Raw genomic sequence first — 19,618 nt, 5'->3', positions numbered from 1 at the left:
TCCCCCCAAATCCCTCAATCCTAATAACTAATGCTAATGTTGATTCTGGAAAAGTCCGACATCCTCACCCCCCCCGAATTCCGGTCCATCGCACAACAAAAGAGCGCCGCGGAGCAAAAGTTCATGAGTCGATGGGACGAAGGACATGATGAGAGGGAGGGGACGTGTGCGACGGAGGATCATAGTTTCGCGGGATCGAAACCGGGGGGGTCGGATACGTTGCCGGGGTGGGGGATTTTGAAGGATAAATTGGGATTGTAAGCTGTCTTGCCTTTACTACCATCTTCTATCTTCTCTTTTGAGGGGGGGGAGGGGTGGAGGGGGAGGTTGGTTGGTTGATTGGAGTTGTTGGTTGGGAATAGGCTGATGAGAGTTCGTCTCTTAGTCTTTATCCGGAGTAGATTGGGTATTTATCGACTTTGGGCTTGATCATGAGTCATGTAAAATGATATGAATGGTTTGGTTTGAGATGCGGATATTATGATGGGATATGATGTGAAAAGGGTAGTATTGTATTGTATAATGTTCAATATGCATCGAGCTTTGTCTATTCGGTCTTGGCCCTCTTGCCCTTGATCCGGTCTCGTAGGGCTACCAGCTTGCCGCTTAGCCGGCCCTTGAATGTTTGGGCCGTCAACGTGGCGGCCTCTTCTACCGTGACGAAGCGACGCACGAGGAGGTTGAAGATACTGCCGAATGCTAGCGCAATCACCGTGCTGGTCAAGATGATCACGTTGTACGGCATACTGAAATCGGGGGTGGGAAGCGGGAGAAGAAGGCTGGTGGTGCGGATGTAGATCGGGTGGTTCGAACCGTTGGCTGCGTCTAGCTTGATCACTGCGGGCGCAACGTTGAAGCCCCGGTTAGCGTCCGGCGGGTATTCGGTATACCGCAGAATTGCTTTCTCAAAGTCGTATGTGAGTGTCACAGTCGATGCGGGAGGGATCGTCAACGCCAGTTCCAGTTGCGTTCCGCGCTCTCGGTCGATGGCAGGTCTGTAAAAGGATTCTCGGATGAACTGCGAGGCGGGCACTTGCCGATGTAGTCCGTCACGTCCTGTAATGGATGCCTGCAATGTATGGACATACGGACGCAGGAACCATGGGAGGGTCTCGAAGTAGATAAAGTCGACAGAGTTGGTGTCAGAAGGATTGTCGAAGATGATCCGCATGCCGCCTCGTTCTTGGCCATGGCCGACAATCGTCCGCTCTGCGCTCAGAACGGGCTCATCAAGCGGTACGTGTGTGGTGACTTCTTGTTCAGGGATTGTGAGGTCGAACGGAGTAGAAGGCTGGAGGGTGAAGCACCGGGTAAAGCCATCTGGCTTCTTGGTCTCCACGGCGCCCGAAGCGACAACCACCTCGCGCTCATGTGGCACCCGTAGGCAGACCGGCTCCTCCTGGTCGACATTTTCGGTAAGGGGACAAGCTCCACTGACACTGCGCCCGAAGATTTCGGTCAGACTCCAGCCCTTTGCAGACGTGCTTTCCAAAGGATAGCAGGTGTCATCAGAATGGTAGGGCTTGGACGTGTCGCATGCAAGCTGGTCAGAAGGTACTGGCCGCGGAATTGGATTGTCTGAAGCCATTAGTACAATAGGTTATATGCAGATGCCTAACAGACTAACCTCGTGGCCGCTTTGACCGGTCAATGTCCAGCACAATGTCCACTGTCTGATCAATATGCACCGAACATTCTCCAGACCGAGGGCAGACAGGAGCAATGTCCACAGACATACTCTGCCAAGACGCATCAAACAGCTTGTGCCCATCCAACAGACTAGAAACACCCGCCTTGCCCTTGCACGGAAGGAGCTTCAAGAACGGCGTCAGATTCTCCGTGCAGACCACCTCACCCGGAAGCGTCCCGTGCAGAAGATGCAGGTTACTCGAAGCCGGATGATCCCCCATGAGTTCAAACGAGGCAACAGGCCGGGTGGTTCGGGTTGAGTCTATGAAATTCAGCGACGCGCAAAACAGCCCTGATAGAGACTGGGTCAGGGTGATCCATTTCGCAAAAGCTCTAGTGACCATCAGTACCACTTCAGTTGCAACTTATGCTCTCAAAGCAACATACGCTTCGTCATCCGCAGCATCAATCCACGCCCATAGTTCCACACCAGTACCACCCTCCTTGGTTCCATTCCAAGGGCGAGGGCCCCAGCTCTCAGCATCCCACCGTCCAGTGGTGAAACGGAGATGAAGCTCCTTGGTATTGGCGTGTTGTAGGATCTGGCCTAGCGCGCGGGGAAAATAGCGAAAATGCCGTTCATCGAAGGACGCCTGGGACTCATTGCTTCGAAAGTTGAATGATGCTAACAGAGCTGACTGCGGAAGTGGTTGGAGGTCGAGGCTCTCGCGGTAGTCCGACGTCGCCGAGGTGAACGAGGAGAGCGCGACAACGAAGAGCAAAGTAAGGAGCGAGAGGACCGTCATCACGTCATGCTTGCCGATGCGAAATCCCTAGACACGGTGGAGTAGTTATGCTGCGTAGCTTATCACCGCCATACACGGGGTGTGGTTCAGCCCTCCGAGCGGCGACGACGAACGGTCAATAGCGGTGGACGGGCAAACAAGCTGAAACAGGCTGACCGAGCCTCACAAATATCTCAATCCTGCATAAGACGTTTCAATAGTCACAGTCTCCACGCTGTGACATGGAGTAGGGGGAATGACCTCGGAATACTCCGCAAGTGAGCTCAACTCAACCGACAGGGGCTCACATAAGCGCCAGCCGCGGTTAGCGCCACCCGCAGAATCTCGACGCTGCATTGAATCAATCAGCTTCAATCCCTCCATTACGCTCTGACCATTCTTGCTCCCCACCCTCCATTCTTGCCCTGGCATCATCCCATCATGGCGGCGGAACAGAGAAAGCTGCTCGAGCAGCTCATGGGAGGTAAGTTCCCCCCCCGTCCCAGCAGCTACCAAGCTCCAACACAGCATGCTAACCGATTCTTTTCTAGCGGACCAGCTCATAGGTACTGGCGCGCCCTCTCGCAATGCGCAGCTTCAAATCACCGATCCGAAAGTCTGTCGCTCGTATCTCGTCGGTACCTGTCCGCATGACCTCTTCACCAATACCAAGCAGGACCTGGGTCAATGCCCGAAAGTGCACAGTGAAGGATTGAAGACGGAGTATGAGACCGCTTCGGCAGCAGAGAAGGCGAAATGGGGATTCGATTACGACTATATGCGCGATATGCAGAAGTACATTGACGACTGTGACCGACGTATTGATTCCGCTCAGCGACGTTTGGAAAAGACCCCGGATGAGATCCGACAGACGAACAACCTGGTACGGACCCCCCCCCCCCCTTCCCCAGTTCCCAAGCGGACAAAGAAACAGCATGAACTAATTACAATCATATGACATATAGCTGAAGCAAATCTCCGACTTGACCAAAACCATCAACTCAGGTCTCCTGGAAATCTCCGTGCTCGGTGAAACCGGCTCCGTCGCGCAAGCCCTGAACGAACTGCACAAGATCCGCACCGCGAAGCACCAAAAGGAAACCTGCGAGCGGGAATTGAAGAACCTCCAAGACACATCCGGTCCATCGGGTCACCAGAAGCTCCAAGTGTGTGATGTGTGCGGCGCGTACCTGAGTCGTCTCGACAACGATCGTCGATTGGCGGACCATTTCTTCGGCAAGATGCACATGGGGTACTCGGACATGCGCAAGACGTTTAAGAAGCTTAGCGAGGAACTTAAGGGACGGCCTCCGCCGGTTCGTCACCACGATGATGATGATGGGGGTTGGGGTGGACGCTCGGGTGGTGGACGTGGTCCTCGGTATGGCGGCGGTGGTGGTTATAAGAAGCGTGGTCCTCGCTGGTAATCGTGACGAGCGTCCATTCTTGGAGTTGATTTGATAATGCTGTATTCTGTCTGGATTTGCATAGCGCAGGCGTTCTCTCTTACTACCACGTCTAGGATGTCACGGATTGAAAAGTAATAAATACATATCGAGTCGACGCAGTTGCTCAATCCACACTAGTATACTACTTGCTGATTTTAGACTGAGGTGCCGTTCAGCACAAGTAATCACGTAGGAGAATGATGTATTGGATGATGTTCATTTTGACATACAAACTCAACGCATGGCAAACAGCATGCGATAAGAAAAGAAAAACCAAAGAAAAATAGGAAATGAAGGGGGAAGAGAAAAAGAACATAAATCCCCGATGTTGAAACACACGTCGCTGGGTTCAAAAGCCCGCGTTTCTGAAATAAAGAAAGACAAGCAGAAGAGAGGAAGACATTGAAGAAATGAATAAAGAAAATCCCGTGATCGCCAATACCCTTTTAAAACCTTTCCCAGCATATGGGAATAGCAGTGAGAAATTACACCAAGCCAAAAGATAACCTGCAATGAAATGAAAAGGAGATATCAGAGAAGAAGATGTACTGTACAGCAGTAGTGTTGAATCCCCATCTCTACCTTGCGTTCTGCTAGGGACCGTGACCGTTGGTCGTCGTTGCTATCAACAACTCATCCATCAACATCTTGTAATCGGAGCCGGCTTCGGGCCGTCGTAGCAAAATATCCCGGATCACGCTCAACTGGGAGACATCTGCATTGGGAGCTTGATGTAGCAGCTGCTGAATGGCAGGAGAATTGGCCTGAGGGCCCAATACCTGCACTGCTGCGGCGAGACCGGTGAGAGGGGTCTGGTTGGGCTGTCCTGAAGGTTGGAACTGACCAAATTGGGGAGCTGCTGGTGGAGGCTGTTGTTGAACTTGCTGTCCATAAGGAATATGCGTCTGAGACGCTCCGTCATATGATGATGCCGGGGTCGGTGTGAACTGGGCCGCCGCATGCGTCCCAGGGGTCAGAAAATGCGGCTGCTGAGGTGTTGCCGCGGCCACGGTCAGCGGACTGGCAGAAGTACCGGGCTCCTGGCTCGGGATGTGTGAAGGAGGCTGCACTGATGGGGGGTTCGAATCGCCGGTCTTGACGGCAAAGACCACGAGGAGAACCCGTTCGGGTGTTGGATCTTCAAGGGCATTGTTCTCGAGGAGCTCGATAAACTCCGGCTTCTTAGTCGAGCCAGCCTCGATAGGGATGAGGTAGGTATCCTTGACGGCAGGCAGTGGATGCATGCCGACCACGCCGTATCGCTTGCGATCCTGGAAGTAGCTGAACAGCTTGTCAAAACCTACCCGTTCCTTGGGCGACTCGGGACGGCTGATAGAGATGACGGTCACATCGGTAGAGGAACTGAATCGCAGGCCGCAGAGGTAATTGCTGGCTAGTTGAATATCAATTCGTCCGTCAATCAGCAATGTCGACGGAGCAAGCTGGCTCCAGGGGATCCTTCCACTGAGGTCCGCTCCTCCAACATGCTTTGCAAAGGAGGAGAACTCGGCAATCGGGTTCATGACCACCTTGCCATGCCAGATGGACCCTTCATCGTGAAAGTCCTTGGGCGAGTAGGGCGGCGAGTCGGGCTCGTCGTCTCGCAATAGCTGATCGATCTCTGCATCGGCCTGAGCCCTGCCGGTGGGCAACTGCTCACGGATATGAGCGGAGACTTCAGGGAACACCTGCTCGTGGCTGGTGCCACCAGGGGAATGGGCCCGCGCGGGAAAGTGGTCATGGTGAGTAGACACGCCGTCCGCCTTCTTGGTGTCGACGTCCTGTGATGCTGAGGGCTTTCGAGAGCCATCAGTCTCAGGCCCGGGCGTCGTCGGGCTCTGGCCAGCGGAACTGCCATCTGCATCAGCCAAATTGCGTCGCGTGGCGGCGGTCGAGAAGACCGGTTCGCTGGCGACCAGGTGGTTGTCGTCTTCCACCAACTCTTCACCCTTATGGGTCCGTCTAATGCGAGGCCCTTGGTCCTGCACGATGATATGCTGTCGCTCGGCTTCCCGCTTGATCTCAGCATTCTTCTGCTGGAGTTCCTCACTTGCCATGTCTTCCGAGCTCATCTTAGAGAGGGTATCAGGAGATAAACTACCTACGAGCAGACGGTCCCGTAGAGAAGGGTTCTTCTTTACGTTGAACAAGATCGTCCGCATATGGGTCCTATACGCCTCTGAGGGATCCCCAGTTCCTCCGCATATATTCTGATACATAGCGCTCTCGATCGAGAGAGCAAGCTGCCGAGCATATTCCTCCGCCGACTTCCATTGGGATCCTTCGGGCAGTTTGAAAGACCCTTCCTTCTGGGCCTCAGATATCAGACCTACAAACAAGTTGACCAGGGCATTAGCAACGCTCTTCCGTGTGGCATGCGTAAGATCAGCGACCGCTGTTCCTACGGCAGAACCTTTCCGGGGAGGCTGTGCACTGGGCTCGTTCTTCACTTGAGCTGGTTTAGCAGCAGGCTTAGTCACTGGCGCTGGGGGCGACATCTTCTGCTGTTTCGATTTGGGTCCCTGGGATGGCTCGTGTCAGCAAAAGCAGATCAACAACACAAAAAGAACAAGAACTCACCGTTTCGGGGGCTTGCACCTCCTGGTGTTCATCGAACTTGCGCTTTTGGGCGCTTGTCGATTGCGGTTCGGGAACATGGCCGTTCTTCTCAGGGGCTGGCGTTGCAGTCGTCGCTGGGGATGGTTCGATAGGGGCAGCAGGTACGGAGGAAGAAACAGTGGAGGCTGGAGCAGGTGTTGACGATGTTGCTGCGCGAGCTGGTATGCTCGTCTCGGATTTAGGCTCGCTAGTCTTACGCTCACTCGCCTTGGGTTCGCTCGTCTCGGGCTCAGTCGTCTCAGGTTCGGCGGCTTTAGGTTCGCTTGCCTTGGGCTCGCTGGCCCTGAGTTCACTGGCCGTGGGTTCACTGGCCTGGGGTTCGCTAGCCTTGGGTTCGCTAGCTCTGGGTTCGCTCGACTTGGACTCGCTGGTCTTGGGTTCACTCGTCTTGGGTTCGCTAGCCCTTGACTTAGGCTCGCTCGGTCTGCCCCTTCTGCCACCCTTCTTGCTCTTTCGGCGCCGAGATGCCTTCTTTTCCTCGGCTTCTTTGCGCCTCTTCTCGGCTGCCTCTTCCCACGGTTTCTCACCGAGCGCGATTTTATGTAGAAGCACCGGGTGATTCTCGGGCTTGCACTGCTCGCAGAAGTACTCGTCGGGTTCCTCCCCCTTCGCGTATGTCAGGCCCATACAATCATTGTGTTGCCAGGCAGAGCACCGATCACAGCAGATCATGTCTCGCTCAACGTCCTCCTCCTCTTCGTATTCACCGCAAATGCATCGAATGATTTCTTCTTCTTCGCTGGGAGCAGGCGTCGGTTCGACGGAGGGCTTCGGGGGCTTTTCTTTCGGCTGAGCTTTGGCCTTGCTCTTCTTCGCGGGCGTCTCGGTGATCATGTCGAGGTTCTTGTGCTGACCTTTGGTCGAGCGACCGGAGCGTCGTGGTTCGTCTGAGGTGGTAGTTAGCTCTGTCTGACAAAAGTTGAGTATGCTTCCAGTTCGCCACACGTCGTGTGGTCGGACACTGGTCGCAAGACTTTGGTATACGATAGCTTACCGGCCATGATAAAAGTATATAGCTGATGGCAGGGATTCAAATTTCTACGGCGCGATGATGATGGGTATGGTCTGAGTAAAAAGGCCCAGGAAAAGGATTGCGCACACCACCCAAATCTCGTTCTACGGCATCAGATGGGCTAAAGTAATACACAGAGGAAGGCACTGGAAAGTGGCCCTGTTTGCCCGGTCCACACAGTATTACTTTGTCCTCGCAAGTCCAGCGATTTTATTTAGAGACAACGCGTGACCGCCAGTGGTATGACCCAGCGTGGTGTTGAGTCTCGTTGAATGCTGTCGCGCGCAGCGTGAATGCTTGGCGTGGGCGGGGTCGCGTGAAGACTGCGCAGAGTCTGGGCGGCTGTCCCCGAGTGAATCAGCCGTTAACGATGGAGAATTTCGCAAAAACGTCTCGGGGGAGTGACTGGAGATAAGGTAGGCGTTCAGCGACGGGCAGCGGGGGCGTAGAGAGATGAAGAAGAAGACAGATGGTGAGAAGAGAGGAGAGGATGTCGCGGTTGGATTCGGGATGCTGAGTCATGCTGCGCACGTGACTGCGGCTCCGCGGAGACGGCTTGGCAGGCGCCGTTCGGCTCCTTCTCGTCGCGTCTATTTTTCGGCGCCCTCGAAAGCTTCTCCAGATCCCCACATAGACTATTTTACTTTTCACGATCCCCTGTGCCCTTGACCCCGTTGAAGTATTGTCTAGAATTTTTTTTAAGTCAATATCAATAATCTTTGGCATCCACACCTTACTCACTGCAGATCATGGCAGATGTTCGATCATTACTTCGCAGTGAGCTCGCCGCCCGCAAGGGCTCATCCCAGGCAGGGAGCGCCGGGAACCGTGTGACCAAGAAGCGAAAGGTAGACCCGGCAGATGATTTGATGCGCAAGAGGATGAAACCTACAAGCGCGCCATCCGGTCAGCCGACCGCGCACACCGTACAGCCACCCAGTGCACGAGCTATCGAGGAGGAGGAAGAAATAGAGGGATCGGAGCAAGATATCGCCGGACAGCAGCTTCCTTCGGACACTGCACATGAGCAGGAATCTGCTGAATCGATCGCACAGCCATCAGACATATCCCTTGTAGCCTCCGAACCGTCTGCCGCGACCACCGAGGTCATCGATGAAGATGAATGGGCTGCGTTCGAGCGCGAAGTCGCGGCCCCAACCCGCATGCCGCATCGGCCTGCTGCGCTTGAAGCGGCAGCCACTATATCAGCAGCCCCTGTATCCGCAGAAGAACTCGCCGCGCAACAGCAGAAAGAAGCTGAGGCAATCAAGAAAAGCCGGGAGGCTGAGGCGGAAGGCGAGCGGGAAGATGCGGCGCGATTTATGGAAGACGAATTCGATGAGATGGAGCAACTAGAGGAACGAGTTAGACGCCTGAAGCATAAGCGGGAAGAGTTAAGGAAACTCAGGACTGCGGAAGATGCTGAAGTGCAAAAGATGGACGAGTCGTCATCGGCCGTCACCCCAGAGGATCAACACAATCCTTCTGCGGGAAAAGATGATGACGATGAAGATGACGACGACGACGATGACGATTATGACGACGACTGGGATAATTGGAGATTCAAATGAATTTACGCAGCGACGGTCAGGCGTGGGCAACTAAAAGGCGTCATTTCATACGAGGGAGGTCCCGGACTTTACTTACAGTGATACCCAATAAGCTATATGGATGTGAAATCACAGGGCAGTGCTATTAATTCTCTTAATGGGCCACAGTACACTTTTGGCAGCGTGGGCGGTGTCTCGGGTTATGTTGGAGCGGCATATTGTACCCTAACTTTGTCTAACATGGACCCCTGGTATCTACGGGCGAGAATGTAAACCAGATCAGCCAAAAGGATTGAGCATGTATTTTTACAGTCATTTGCAATCATCAGTATGCTTCTATAGATCACACGGGTTGCCCACCTTAAATATTCATGGCTGTTGGCTGGCGGTTTCGCCTTCGCCCTTCGAAGACTGATCTTCAGCTTCCATATAGCTTCGGAGGCCTCCCTTATTGACTCTCATGGCTTCCTCGATCTCCGCCTCACCCTCTTTCAAAAGGTGTTTACCACGAACAAGATCACTTCTTTGCTTTCGCTTGTCCTCTTGCACCTGTTTCTCTCGTTCTGCCAGCGCCTTTTCGCGTCGGTCACGTTCCACCTTCCTTTTGTCTAGTTCCTCTTTTTCTTCGGCGGTCATGTCGCTTTCCGGCGCAGAAGGCAAGGTAGAGATGTAGGTTTCAATAAGCGGGTCACGCACTTTGGGCGAAAGCGCAATGTATCTGAGGTCAGTGATAATGGCGGGAGGGAGTGCTTCCAGGTTCGACGACCGGTTCAGTTCGTGAAGTGGCACGGATTTCAATAGTGCTGAAAGTTCCGACTTCCGCGTGCTTTCTGACTGCTTCAGCCGAGAAACCAGGTCACGATAGTACTTTTCTCGGTCTTTGTCTGAGAGTTGCGTGTCCTTCATTTCCGGCTCCTTTCTGTATTTCCGTTTGAATTCGGGCCAATACAGCTTGGGCGTGGCATGTTCCTGGAGGAAGGCTAGGTATTTTATGCGTGGATCCTTCTTTTCTTGCTTTGCTTTCCGTTCCCTGAGGTCTTGGATGCGGTCCCGGGTCCAATTGGACCATACTTCACGACGCGTCTTCATGTTCGGGAGTACTGTGTAGCGAGTATCATCAATGATGTGACCTTCTTCGATGACCTTTTCCCACGTAGAGAATGGGTTAATGTGATAATCATCGAGGAGATCGCGGAACAGAGCCGTAGCATCCTCCTCCGTGAGTGGTAGCCCTTCTGCGCCCTCTTCCCACTCGTCTTCTCCAGGTTCGCCGTATTCCCCAGGGTCGAGGCCATATTCTTCTCCCATAGCCGCTAGTTGGTATTCCATATCCTCCTCCGTAAACTCCATAGGCTGCTGTTGCTCTTCTTCTCCATCGGTCCTCGGTCGCTTGAAAGAAGGTTCTTCTTCGCCCTCGGTATCGGTGACTTCGACTTCTTCATACTCATCGCTTTGTTCTCCAGCCTCCGCAGCGGCACCAGTTCCCACTTCTTCCCGCTTTTGTTGATCGGAAGTATCAGCCTCGAGTTCTGGTTTCGCGACGTCCTCCACTTCTTCGCCTCGCGCCTTCCTTTCTTTGGCCTCTCTCTCCAAGCGATCGTACTCGACGACTCCCACCAAGATCTCCGGAGGGATCTTCCAAAAACTCTCATTCGTCTCTGGATTGTAGACGAACCTTCGCCCCAGTTTGGTCCTCACGAGCACCCATGGCGCACAGCCCGGGATATCATGTTTTGTTTTTGGTCGATCTTCTGGCCCCCGGTGCTTGCGATCATGGTATCCTCTTCCGCCACGAAAACCTCCGCGAGACTGGCCGTCATGCTGTGCTCCATGAGAGGCGGCGCCATACCCGAACCCGTGAGGGGCATATGGTGTGGAGGAGAAAGGAGGGAGTGTATCCGGTGTCAGAAATGGCGCATTATTCGTGGGTGCCGGTGCCGGTGCCGGTGCGGATGGCGGAGGTTGTACGGGGGCCGCCTGAGGCCTAGTATAGGTGGATTGTTTGGTCTGAGAGTTGTAGTAATACAGATGACCTGGCATTCATTAGAAAGGCCTTTTAAAGAAGACTAGAATCATGGTAGCAAACCGGTGGGAGCTTTATGTTCGGTCCATCCTGGCGGTAACGGCGGGGGTGGGACATAGGTGGATCTAAGCATTGTGATCAAAAAAGATCCAAACAATTGCGCGCAGATTTATGGATCAAGCGCCAATTGTATCACAACGCATAGGGTGTCGTCTGGAGGAAAGATTTCCGGAGCGGGTTTGCGCCGGCAGCGAGCTTCGCATTGAGAGTTCAGGGTGGTCCGAGCTTGGCGGGCTGACGGTCAGTCCGGAGTCTTGGGTGGTGGACGCGCCAGGGCGAAGTTGCCTGGTCACTCATCGGGAGCTCAGCCGACCTTCCTGCACAGCTTGCCCCGGCACTCATTCCCCATCTCCAATCCTCCCTTCCCTTGTCTTTTTTCTCAACCAGAGCATTTCTCCATAATTTACTCCGCTTTCACGTTAGATTCAAAATGTCACGGAGATACGATTCCAGGGTATGTCTATCCCCCAATTCCCGTTCCCTGGAGCTCTAGCTGATCCGATGACGTCCTTCGACAGACAACCATCTTTTCCCCCGAAGGTCGACTCTACCAGGTTGAATATGCGTTAGAAGCCATCTCGCATGCCGGTACCGCCCTAGGTATTCTGGCCAAGGATGGAATCGTCCTTGCGGCAGAGAAGAAGGTCACTAGCAAGCTGCTGGAGCAGGACACATCTGCGGAGAAGCTTTACACGCTGAATGAGTATGCATCACGACCCCAGCAAATCATCAGTGTCCTAGGTGTCTAGGAGCTAACCTTTGGGCAGCAACATGATCTGTGCTGTTGCTGGTATGACGGCAGACGCGAACATCCTTATCAATTATGCCCGACAAGCCGCCCAGCGGTATCTTCTCACCTACAACGAAGAGATCCCTTGCGAGCAACTTGTCCGCCGTCTGTGCGATCTGAAGCAAGGATATACCCAGCATGGTGGTCTCCGTCCATTCGGTGTGTCGTTCATCTACGCAGGCTACGACCCTCTTCGGGAGTTCCAGTTGTACCAGAGCAACCCCAGTGGTAACTACGGTGGCTGGAAAGCAACCAGCGTGGGAGCAAACAATGCAAGCGCTCAGAGTCTGTTGAAGCAAGATTACAAGGAGGACTGTGATCTGAAGGAAGCTTGCGCCATGGCTGTCAAGGTCCTGAGCAAGACGATGGACTCGACCAAGCTGAGCAGTGAGAAGAGTAAGTCTCTACCGAACACCTGGTCCCTCATTACTGCAGGCATGGGTACTACCTATGCTATTGTCCCGTGACATAGACTAATGTGTTGGCTCCTTTAGTTGAGTTCGCTACGGTGGGAAGGACGCCGGAAGGCAAGATCTACCACCACCTGTGGAATGCCGACGAGATCAATGCTCTCCTGAAAGAGCATGGATTGGCCAAGGTTGATGACGAGCCCGAGGCTGGCGAGATTAAATAAATGAGAAAACGACCCCATCCCGCTACTTGATCAGATAATCCCACGTGTTTTCGGTGAAGTTGATGCCCAAAGCCTATCATGTAGATTTCCTACGATCTTATATATGTAAGCTATTAAGGCAGGTTGCCGAAATTACTCACGAAGCGGGTAAACCCCTCCAGCTGCATCTGAAGAGCAACTGACGTTGTCCGCGGGTGACGTGGCAAGCGGCGATGTCGAATTGCGCATCGGACAATTCAGTGCATGTTCACCCTCACGCCTGTCGACCAAAATTGCCCAAACCCATCCTTGATCTTTGGATATGAATGGTCCACGTAGTCTTCAACCCTCGAGCACCCCGGGCGCTTGAACAGATGCTGAATGTTTCGGAACTTTGATGAGTCTGCGAGGGTCCTATATATAGAGGAAGCCCCAGAAATCGAGCCGGTGCCTTGCTGGCAACACCATCGCCTCGCTACCAGCGGAATCGACGAGCTATGATATCTCCTTTCGATTTGAACTTGCCGGACATTTTGGAATATACATCGGCAGTGTCAAGGGAAAGTTCGTGAGCATCAGGATATTGAGGGACGTATGTATACCCTAGAACCATTCAATAATTGGAAATAAATCATCAGAGTGAAGTCATGGCATGTCAGTGTTGGCTATGCTTCCTTGAAGATTATCGATGAGAAGAAGCAAGCCAGCAGAGGGACTCACTAGCTAGTGGTGGAGGGGACGTCACGTGCGGTGGGCCGCCGAAACGCGGGGTACCGTCTCCAGTCCAGATCCTATCTCGACCCTGGAGACAGTTAGCATCGGCCATCACCAGCCAGGGATACAAGGGGTTTACCAGGACAGCTTGCTCTTGGTATGGTCCGTGGATTGATAACCCTCGGGTCTGAAATTCTCTTCTCACAATGGCTCCTACATCTCCCTCAATTGCCAAGGGAGGCCGGGTCTCATCCTTGTTCTGGCGAGCCGCTCGTCAGGAACATAGGCGCTTATGATGTGGAACTCCTTCTCGCGGACACCGTATGAAGTTGCCAGATTTGCGGGAATGAAACCATTTCATTGGATCTCATAAATTCTCACAGCAGATTTTGGATCCAGGCTTTTCCTCCAACCATTGCGCGGGTCCAGCCTGAAGAAACATGTCCGATTCGACGACCACATAAAACAAGAAATTTCACAGAAATCAAAGGAGCAGAGTGACACACTCGTTGTGAGACATAGAATTTACAGCCCGGAACACGATTGGAAACCGAAAGACAGAAACAGAGAGGGAATCCTAAACACAGAGAAAACAATAGCAAGTGGCCCAACGCATGGCCCTCAAAGTCCTCGGTGCTACCTTGAATTCAGCGCGTTCCTTCTCTCTTCACGCTCCCATTGCAGTTGGCGGATTTCCTTGTCGAGTTCCGTGATGAGTTTGTGGGACCGCTCCATGGATGCTACGAGAGTGCCTCCCTCCCGTCTCCATCGGCTCAAACGTTCCGTCTCGGCGCTTCGCCGCCGCAACTTGGTATCGATCTTTTCGCAGAGGCGGCATTGTGTCGTTTCAAACTCGGTCACGTTGACGAGTCGCATACCGCAGGTCTCTCCAGTGCGGTATTCATAATTGCAGCGGTGAGCAAAACTTGTCCAGCTCCAGTCTCCGCATGAAAATCTCTTCTGGTTGTAGAAACACATTTCTATTATACCCGTCAGCTAATGTCTCATCGAGTTGTGGTCAAACTCACTTGTTGCTAATGCAGTTTCTTGTTTCACCCGGCTAAACTATGTTCTATTGGCCCTGCCAAATGCTCCTGCCGCGCTGCAGAGATTTGATAGGCTGAGCTTGCACGAAGCCTATGGAAGGTTGATGGTCGTTTTAGAATGAAACACTTCTGTTCAAGAACGATGCTCTATCTCTTGCGATCACTGTTGAGGAAGCAGAGTCTGAAACGGTTAATGATCCAGATTCTATCGACTGGAAGGCCCGGGGTCCTATTTATGTTTCGCAGGAAGCTTCCATGTTAAGGCATCTCTCGTACTATGCCTGTCAGCTGTCGATCAACGCCCCCTCAACATACGATGGCTTATCGACTACTTCAGCTTTCACATCTCTTTCATCCAGTGCTTTTCCGGTTGGCTATGCTGGGATCTTCTGCAGTGGAGACACAAATTATCCACAACCTTCCTATTCCGGTCCCTTGTAGTCAGTGGATGCTTCACGGATGCATGCGTGTTGCTGTCGTGGCAGTATCATTTCTCCTGATTTCAAGTTGAGCACCTGAAAATCCCTCATCTGATATCGACAGTTTTCATTTTGTTGGCGAGGATTGTCATTGCAGCCGTGGTTGCTCCAACGATCATCCCCGCTTCCTCTATGCATCTTCATTGCGTACGGAGTTGTCCTTCGAGAACGAAACAGGCGTCACAGTTACTGAATCAAAGCTCCTGCATGAGGAAAAAAAATAAACCGCATTTTTTACTTCGTGCCAGCTGTCATGCCGTCCGTCTCACCGTCGAAACCTTTTTTGCCCTCTCTCCATCCCAGAGGAACCTAGCGTTCCGACTTGAGTGGAGGAGAAAAGCACGGTTCCGTTTTGCAGGATCAGTGTGATCATTGCCATGATCACTTAGTCTGGTTTGTTAGATGCCTTACCATCATGGCCTTGTGGCTACTCACTCACAACCAATTAGTCCACACGCGAACATGCCTAGTGCCATGAACTCCGATACGGGCTTTGGGCCGAGAGGAGGATGAATCTGGGAGAATGACTGCCTATTGGCACTCGTTTTTTTCTTTTCTTTTTCTTTTTTAATTTGATCCCTCTAGCTGACACCTAGCATGCCCAAAGGGTCAAGGGTGCCGTCACCCAGTTGCAACCCTACCAAGTTCCTTTTCCCATGTACCCCGAACGCTCGTCCACGGAGGAATCTGGCTTCCGTGCCAATGCCTGTCTCGTGTACTCCGCATGTTTCCGTCTGGCTATCATGGACCAGATGTTTCTGCCTCTAGTGGCGAGAGACGCGTCACTAGGGGACCTTCATTGGCGTCCAATGCGTCCTTGGAATCTACCTCGGGAGTCAACATGACATGCAGTTGCATGATGAGCTCAATATTTCATTCAGGACCGATTCTCTTCAGCTGATCTCCCACACCTGCAGACGAATAATCCCGCATTCGCCCCCGCTCAGGTGCAGGGTTTATCTTCATTTGCCTGCTTCCCTCGGTCAATATGATAGGATGTCGTTTCTGTACATCAGCCATGGCAGATACAGACCGTGGTACGGTGCACCTACTGTTGAACCCGTGCAGCTGCACTAAGGCTTGGAGACTCACTGACGTGGCACGCTTCGGCTGGTCGAGGCGGTCGAAATCTCGGTCTCTGGTGGTGAAGAGGGGAATTCTCGAACAGAAGATGGTGTACAGAACCCATGGAACTCTCAGCAAGGCGGCCTTGCAGTTTCCCAGCATTGACCTATAGGGGGTCAACGTACCCGAATCTCCGCTTGCCCGGCCATCCTTCGAATTGATTGCATGGAACTCTTTCGTGCGTCTGTCCCTCCCATCACAGCATTGGATCGTCGGGCAACCCGACTAGGTTCCTTGTGTGCTGTGAATTCTAACATGGAATGATGTCGGTTGCCAACTCAGCGACTATCGGTTCTGGCTTACAGCCGCAACAAGGAGGCAACGCCGATAACCAACTATTCTGCCACCCCAGACGTGCACCGTGTTGGTACTGCAACGCGATTTGCCACCCCTCCTGCCTTCTCTAGCAAGCTGTCTTACTTCGGATGTTTCTGGCCCAGCCTTGCCTGTGGCAACTGTACTTCTGTAACCAGGATTCGTCTCGATAAGGCCGGTACATTGTCCTTAGCCAACCAGCCAGAGTCCCGGATTCACGCCTGATACTGGTGAGTTGCTTTTGGGCTTCAACTATCCAGAAACTTGTTCCCATATCCTACTCTGCGTTCGATCGAGCTATTCGCGACGTTGAAATTGGATTTCGTGACCCACATACACGCACCGGAATACTGGGATTTCCAGTCCCGTGACTGTAACGTGACCGGAACCCTCTGCGCATCTACGCATCCCTCTTTTTCTTGCAGTGGACAAATGGAATAGGTCAAACGACCTTTGGAACAATTAAGGTGAGAAAGCGTTTTCCTCTGTTTCCGGCTTACGAGATTGGATTGGTCGGTGCGGTAAAGCATATTCGATGGTGTCAGCGGGCTGCATCCAATGACATGATCCAGCTGGCCGGGTGGGATATGCAGCTAAACGGAACCCTGCCATTGCATTCCTAGCCCGCAAAACGCCTAGACACCAAGACCATTGACTCGAGCAGGGAAGAATCATGGCGGGACCTCGCATCTGCAAGCTGGCACCTGCAAGTATCGCTCTGCGGGCCTCGAGTTTGAGGCCTTCAGCCTTGCATGTTGCACAAACATGTTATTGCTCCTGACACAGTGCCCACCACGACGTCTGATCGATGCGCCTCGACTGGCGTAACCTCTCTTCCCTTTCGGGCATAATCTTCTCGTCCGGAGTCGTGGCCCGGTCCATAAACACCCCCTGTCTGCGAAACCATCAGCGGCCAGCGCTGAAGCCTGAACCATGAGGCGACTTTCGCTAGTCTGGGACTCTGCATATCACGATCAGGACAGGCCTGGAGTCTTGCATCAGGCGCCTTTTACCGAATGCACGGAGACTGTGCCATCACACTGCGGTAGCCTGGGCTCAGTCCAGGCGGTATCCGCGTGTAGCATGATTGACGTGGCAAGTGATTCTGTAGACTGCTCTTTTCTTTTTGCCGCCTCTCGCTGTGGCGGCCTGATGAGTACGGGACCGTACCTTCCCTTCTCGGAGTGAGGAGCACAAGGTTTCCATTTCGGCTAGAGGGACTGGGTCTGATCGTAGAGGAAGTCTGCCTTGCTGCATTTCTCCTTGAGTAGGCTGCTCGGTAGTCAGTCCGCAGCCTTCTCGTCGAGGTGGTCAGTCATGGCTAGGCTTTTGTTGTACTACTTCTTCTGTCACCCAGACATTGTAACGTATGTCCCGCTTTCTCCGGGTAACTCGAGGGACGACTGCCTTCACCACCTCTTCTGCCCTTGTCGATCATTGTCCTTCCATGTGAAGAGTGCAGGTACATCCGGATATACATCGGTGATCACGTGGTCGCGATGCACCCGGGCCCAGTGGATGACGTCAAGATGATAGTAGACCAGCCAAAGTTCTCTCCTCCAACTTTCTAATCCAGCGCTCATCATTCCTCCTCATTGTCACTTACTCCTCGCTTCTCTGTCTGCAGAGAGATTTTCACGCTGTACGCAGAAATCCCATCCCAAATTAGAACCTCGTTCACGGCTAATATCACGCCAGTATATACATCGCATACCCACTACTATCTTATTAGACATTTATCTTCTCCCATCAATTGAGACAACACCAACTCCAATCCCTCAATCGACCGCAACACCATGATCAAACAACTCGCCTCAATCGGCCGCCTGGCCCAGCGCACCACCACCACCACCACCCAAGCTCGAACCCTGCCCGCCATCACTCAACGCCACACCTTCCGCTCCATCGCGCCTCTGCAAGCAACGCATCAACAAAAAGGCGAAGAAAAATCCGGCGACCGCACCGTCCTCGACCCGCAACGATCCGAGACCTCCCAGACCGGCACGGACAGCGAAGTCGCCGGCCACGACGCGGCGTTTGATCCGTCCAATACCGCCCCGGAGAGTGAAGTCCAGGCGACGCAGGAGGAGTCTGCGCAGCAGGGCAAAGTGAGTAACCCTTTGGATGTGAGTCCTGGGAACAAGGATGTCAGTCATGCGAGGCCGCCGACGGAGGGGGGCCCGGATCATAATGCTGAGAAGGAGGGGCCGAGTGCGAGGGGGTGGACGAGGAAGAATCGCGAGGTGAGGGATTGGAAGAAGAAGGTTTGAGGGGATGCATTTAGATAGATGTTGTATTTAAGTTGGAATTGTATTTCGTCAGATGCCTGGTTGTTGGTGCTGAATTAATGTGAAGGTGTGGATGTTTGTAATAGAAGAAGGTTGAGTTGTATTGTATACTATCTCTAGAAATAAACACAATATTACTACACCCTATACAAAACAATACCAAACAATCCAACTATACCAGCAAAGCAACCTCACTCCCTCCCATACTGAATAATCTCCTTCCCATAAAGCACCCAAACCCTCTCACTCCCCGTCGGCACATCCCCCTCCAACGCCCTAACCCCCGCATTCACCGCCGCCCTGGCAATAACATCCGCATCTTGCGCCCACCCATCCTTCAGTCCCGAATGAATCCTCCCCACCCAGCCCGCAAAACACCGCATAACCGCCTCCGCAGGCCGACTCTCCTGCCTCTCACCCGAAATCAACCCGGGCCGCAAAATCACCGTCCTCTCAAACCCCATCGCCTTCACCTCCTCCTCAATCTCGCCCTTCATGCGCGGATACCCGAACGAGGAATTCTTGTCCGCGCCGGTCGAGGAAATCAGGACGTAGACTTTGGCGCCGGCGTCGCGGGCCGCGCGCGCCATTTCTACGTTCAGGCCGTGTTCGATCTGGTATTGGGTTTCGAAGCTGCCGGCTGCGGCGCGGGTGGTGCCGAAGGCGGAGATGAAGATGTTGGGGGGTGGGGTGAGGGTGGTGAGTTGGGGGGCCCATTTGGTGGTGTCGTCGGAGGTGAAGGTCGTGAGTTTTTCTTGCGGCGCGGTGGTGGCGGGTTGGGGGGTGCGGCGGGAGATGGTGTCGATGCGGGCGATGGAGGGGTTATTGAGAAGGGTGGTGAGGATGTGGGTTCCCTAATTGAAGAGGAGGTGAGAAGGGGAGGTGGAGTGGTGGGCTATGTGAGTGCGTTTGGATGGCGCATTGGGTTTGGTTGGCACCGGATAGAGGGCAGGGCTGGCGAATGGGGAGATGCAGAGTTGAGGAAAGACTTACCACCATGCCGGTGCAACCGATCAAGGCGACGTTGGCCATTGTGGCAGATATGAACGATGTGATGTGTAGTGAGTGGGATGCAGGGATAGTGAGACCAGGAGATGGATGACGTTTAGCTCAGAACTTATC

At 53.3% G+C, this 19,618-nt stretch overlaps 10 protein-coding genes across 10 annotated transcripts; 5 read left to right on the top strand and 5 right to left on the bottom strand.

Annotated features, from left to right (window-relative positions):
• Positions 1–36: 36 nt before the first annotated feature.
• On the top strand, positions 37–261 carry BO80DRAFT_367134 (uncharacterized protein; the record flags this gene model as incomplete). Its single annotated transcript, XM_025716274.1, has 1 exon — positions 37–261. One exon carries the CDS (start codon positions 37–39, stop codon positions 259–261), a length of 225 nt encoding a protein of 74 aa, XP_025570475.1.
• Positions 55–2,662, bottom strand: gpi16 (GPI-anchor transamidase subunit GPI16). Its single transcript, XM_025722964.1, has 3 exons — positions 2,077–2,662; positions 1,628–2,022; positions 55–1,578 (listed from the first exon to the last, which is right to left on the bottom strand). The coding sequence occupies exons 1-3, from the start codon at positions 2,433–2,435 to the stop codon at positions 548–550; spliced, it is 1,785 nt and encodes a 594-aa protein (XP_025570474.1). The 5' UTR covers positions 2,436–2,662; the 3' UTR covers positions 55–547.
• A 137-nt stretch (positions 2,663–2,799) lies between these two features.
• Positions 2,800–3,980, top strand: BO80DRAFT_392626 (LUC7 domain-containing protein). The gene is made up of 3 exons (XM_025717226.1): positions 2,800–2,898; positions 2,966–3,297; positions 3,380–3,980. Exons 1-3 carry the CDS (start codon positions 2,856–2,858, stop codon positions 3,839–3,841), a joined length of 837 nt encoding a protein of 278 aa, XP_025570473.1. The 5' UTR covers positions 2,800–2,855; the 3' UTR covers positions 3,842–3,980.
• A 475-nt stretch (positions 3,981–4,455) lies between these two features.
• BO80DRAFT_438885 (putative PHD finger domain protein) lies at positions 4,456–7,482 on the bottom strand (the record flags this gene model as incomplete). Its single annotated transcript, XM_025721059.1, has 3 exons — positions 4,456–6,384; positions 6,443–7,386; positions 7,476–7,482. The coding sequence occupies 3 exons, from the start codon at positions 7,480–7,482 to the stop codon at positions 4,456–4,458; spliced, it is 2,880 nt and encodes a 959-aa protein (XP_025570472.1).
• A 622-nt stretch (positions 7,483–8,104) lies between these two features.
• BO80DRAFT_429391 (uncharacterized protein) lies at positions 8,105–9,368 on the top strand. The gene has a single exon (XM_025720455.1). It carries the CDS (start codon positions 8,243–8,245, stop codon positions 9,062–9,064), a length of 822 nt encoding a protein of 273 aa, XP_025570471.1. The 5' UTR covers positions 8,105–8,242; the 3' UTR covers positions 9,065–9,368.
• Positions 9,329–11,303, bottom strand: BO80DRAFT_429390 (FF domain protein). The gene is made up of 2 exons (XM_025720454.1): positions 11,130–11,303; positions 9,329–11,076 (listed from the first exon to the last, which is right to left on the bottom strand). Exons 1-2 carry the CDS (start codon positions 11,197–11,199, stop codon positions 9,413–9,415), a joined length of 1,734 nt encoding a protein of 577 aa, XP_025570470.1. The 5' UTR covers positions 11,200–11,303; the 3' UTR covers positions 9,329–9,412.
• Positions 11,304–11,488: 185 nt separating this feature from the next.
• Positions 11,489–12,715, top strand: pre9 (proteasome core particle subunit alpha 3). Its single transcript, XM_025724506.1, has 4 exons — positions 11,489–11,580; positions 11,645–11,829; positions 11,894–12,312; positions 12,411–12,715. Exons 1-4 carry the CDS (start codon positions 11,557–11,559, stop codon positions 12,548–12,550), a joined length of 768 nt encoding a protein of 255 aa, XP_025570469.1. The 5' UTR covers positions 11,489–11,556; the 3' UTR covers positions 12,551–12,715.
• An 872-nt stretch (positions 12,716–13,587) lies between these two features.
• BO80DRAFT_468877 (uncharacterized protein) lies at positions 13,588–14,475 on the bottom strand. The gene is made up of 2 exons (XM_025722963.1): positions 14,272–14,475; positions 13,588–14,223 (listed from the first exon to the last, which is right to left on the bottom strand). The coding sequence occupies exon 2, from the start codon at positions 14,219–14,221 to the stop codon at positions 13,880–13,882; it is 342 nt and encodes a 113-aa protein (XP_025570468.1). The 5' UTR covers positions 14,222–14,223; positions 14,272–14,475; the 3' UTR covers positions 13,588–13,879.
• A 3,282-nt stretch (positions 14,476–17,757) lies between these two features.
• On the top strand, positions 17,758–18,585 carry BO80DRAFT_392611 (uncharacterized protein). Its single transcript, XM_025717225.1, has 2 exons — positions 17,758–17,850; positions 17,907–18,585. The coding sequence occupies exon 2, from the start codon at positions 18,005–18,007 to the stop codon at positions 18,476–18,478; it is 474 nt and encodes a 157-aa protein (XP_025570467.1). The 5' UTR covers positions 17,758–17,850; positions 17,907–18,004; the 3' UTR covers positions 18,479–18,585.
• BO80DRAFT_429386 (uncharacterized protein) lies at positions 18,573–19,542 on the bottom strand. Its single transcript, XM_025720453.1, has 2 exons — positions 19,490–19,542; positions 18,573–19,350 (listed from the first exon to the last, which is right to left on the bottom strand). The coding sequence occupies exons 1-2, from the start codon at positions 19,526–19,528 to the stop codon at positions 18,688–18,690; spliced, it is 702 nt and encodes a 233-aa protein (XP_025570466.1). The 5' UTR covers positions 19,529–19,542; the 3' UTR covers positions 18,573–18,687.
• Between the last annotated feature and the right edge of the window lie 76 nt (positions 19,543–19,618).

The sequence above is a fragment of the Aspergillus ibericus genome (genome assembly GCF_003184845.1).
Source record: "Aspergillus ibericus CBS 121593 unplaced genomic scaffold BO80scaffold_62, whole genome shotgun sequence".
Taxonomy (NCBI): Eukaryota; Fungi; Ascomycota; class Eurotiomycetes; order Eurotiales; family Aspergillaceae; genus Aspergillus; species Aspergillus ibericus.
This window is presented reverse-complemented; position numbering and strand designations above follow the sequence as displayed.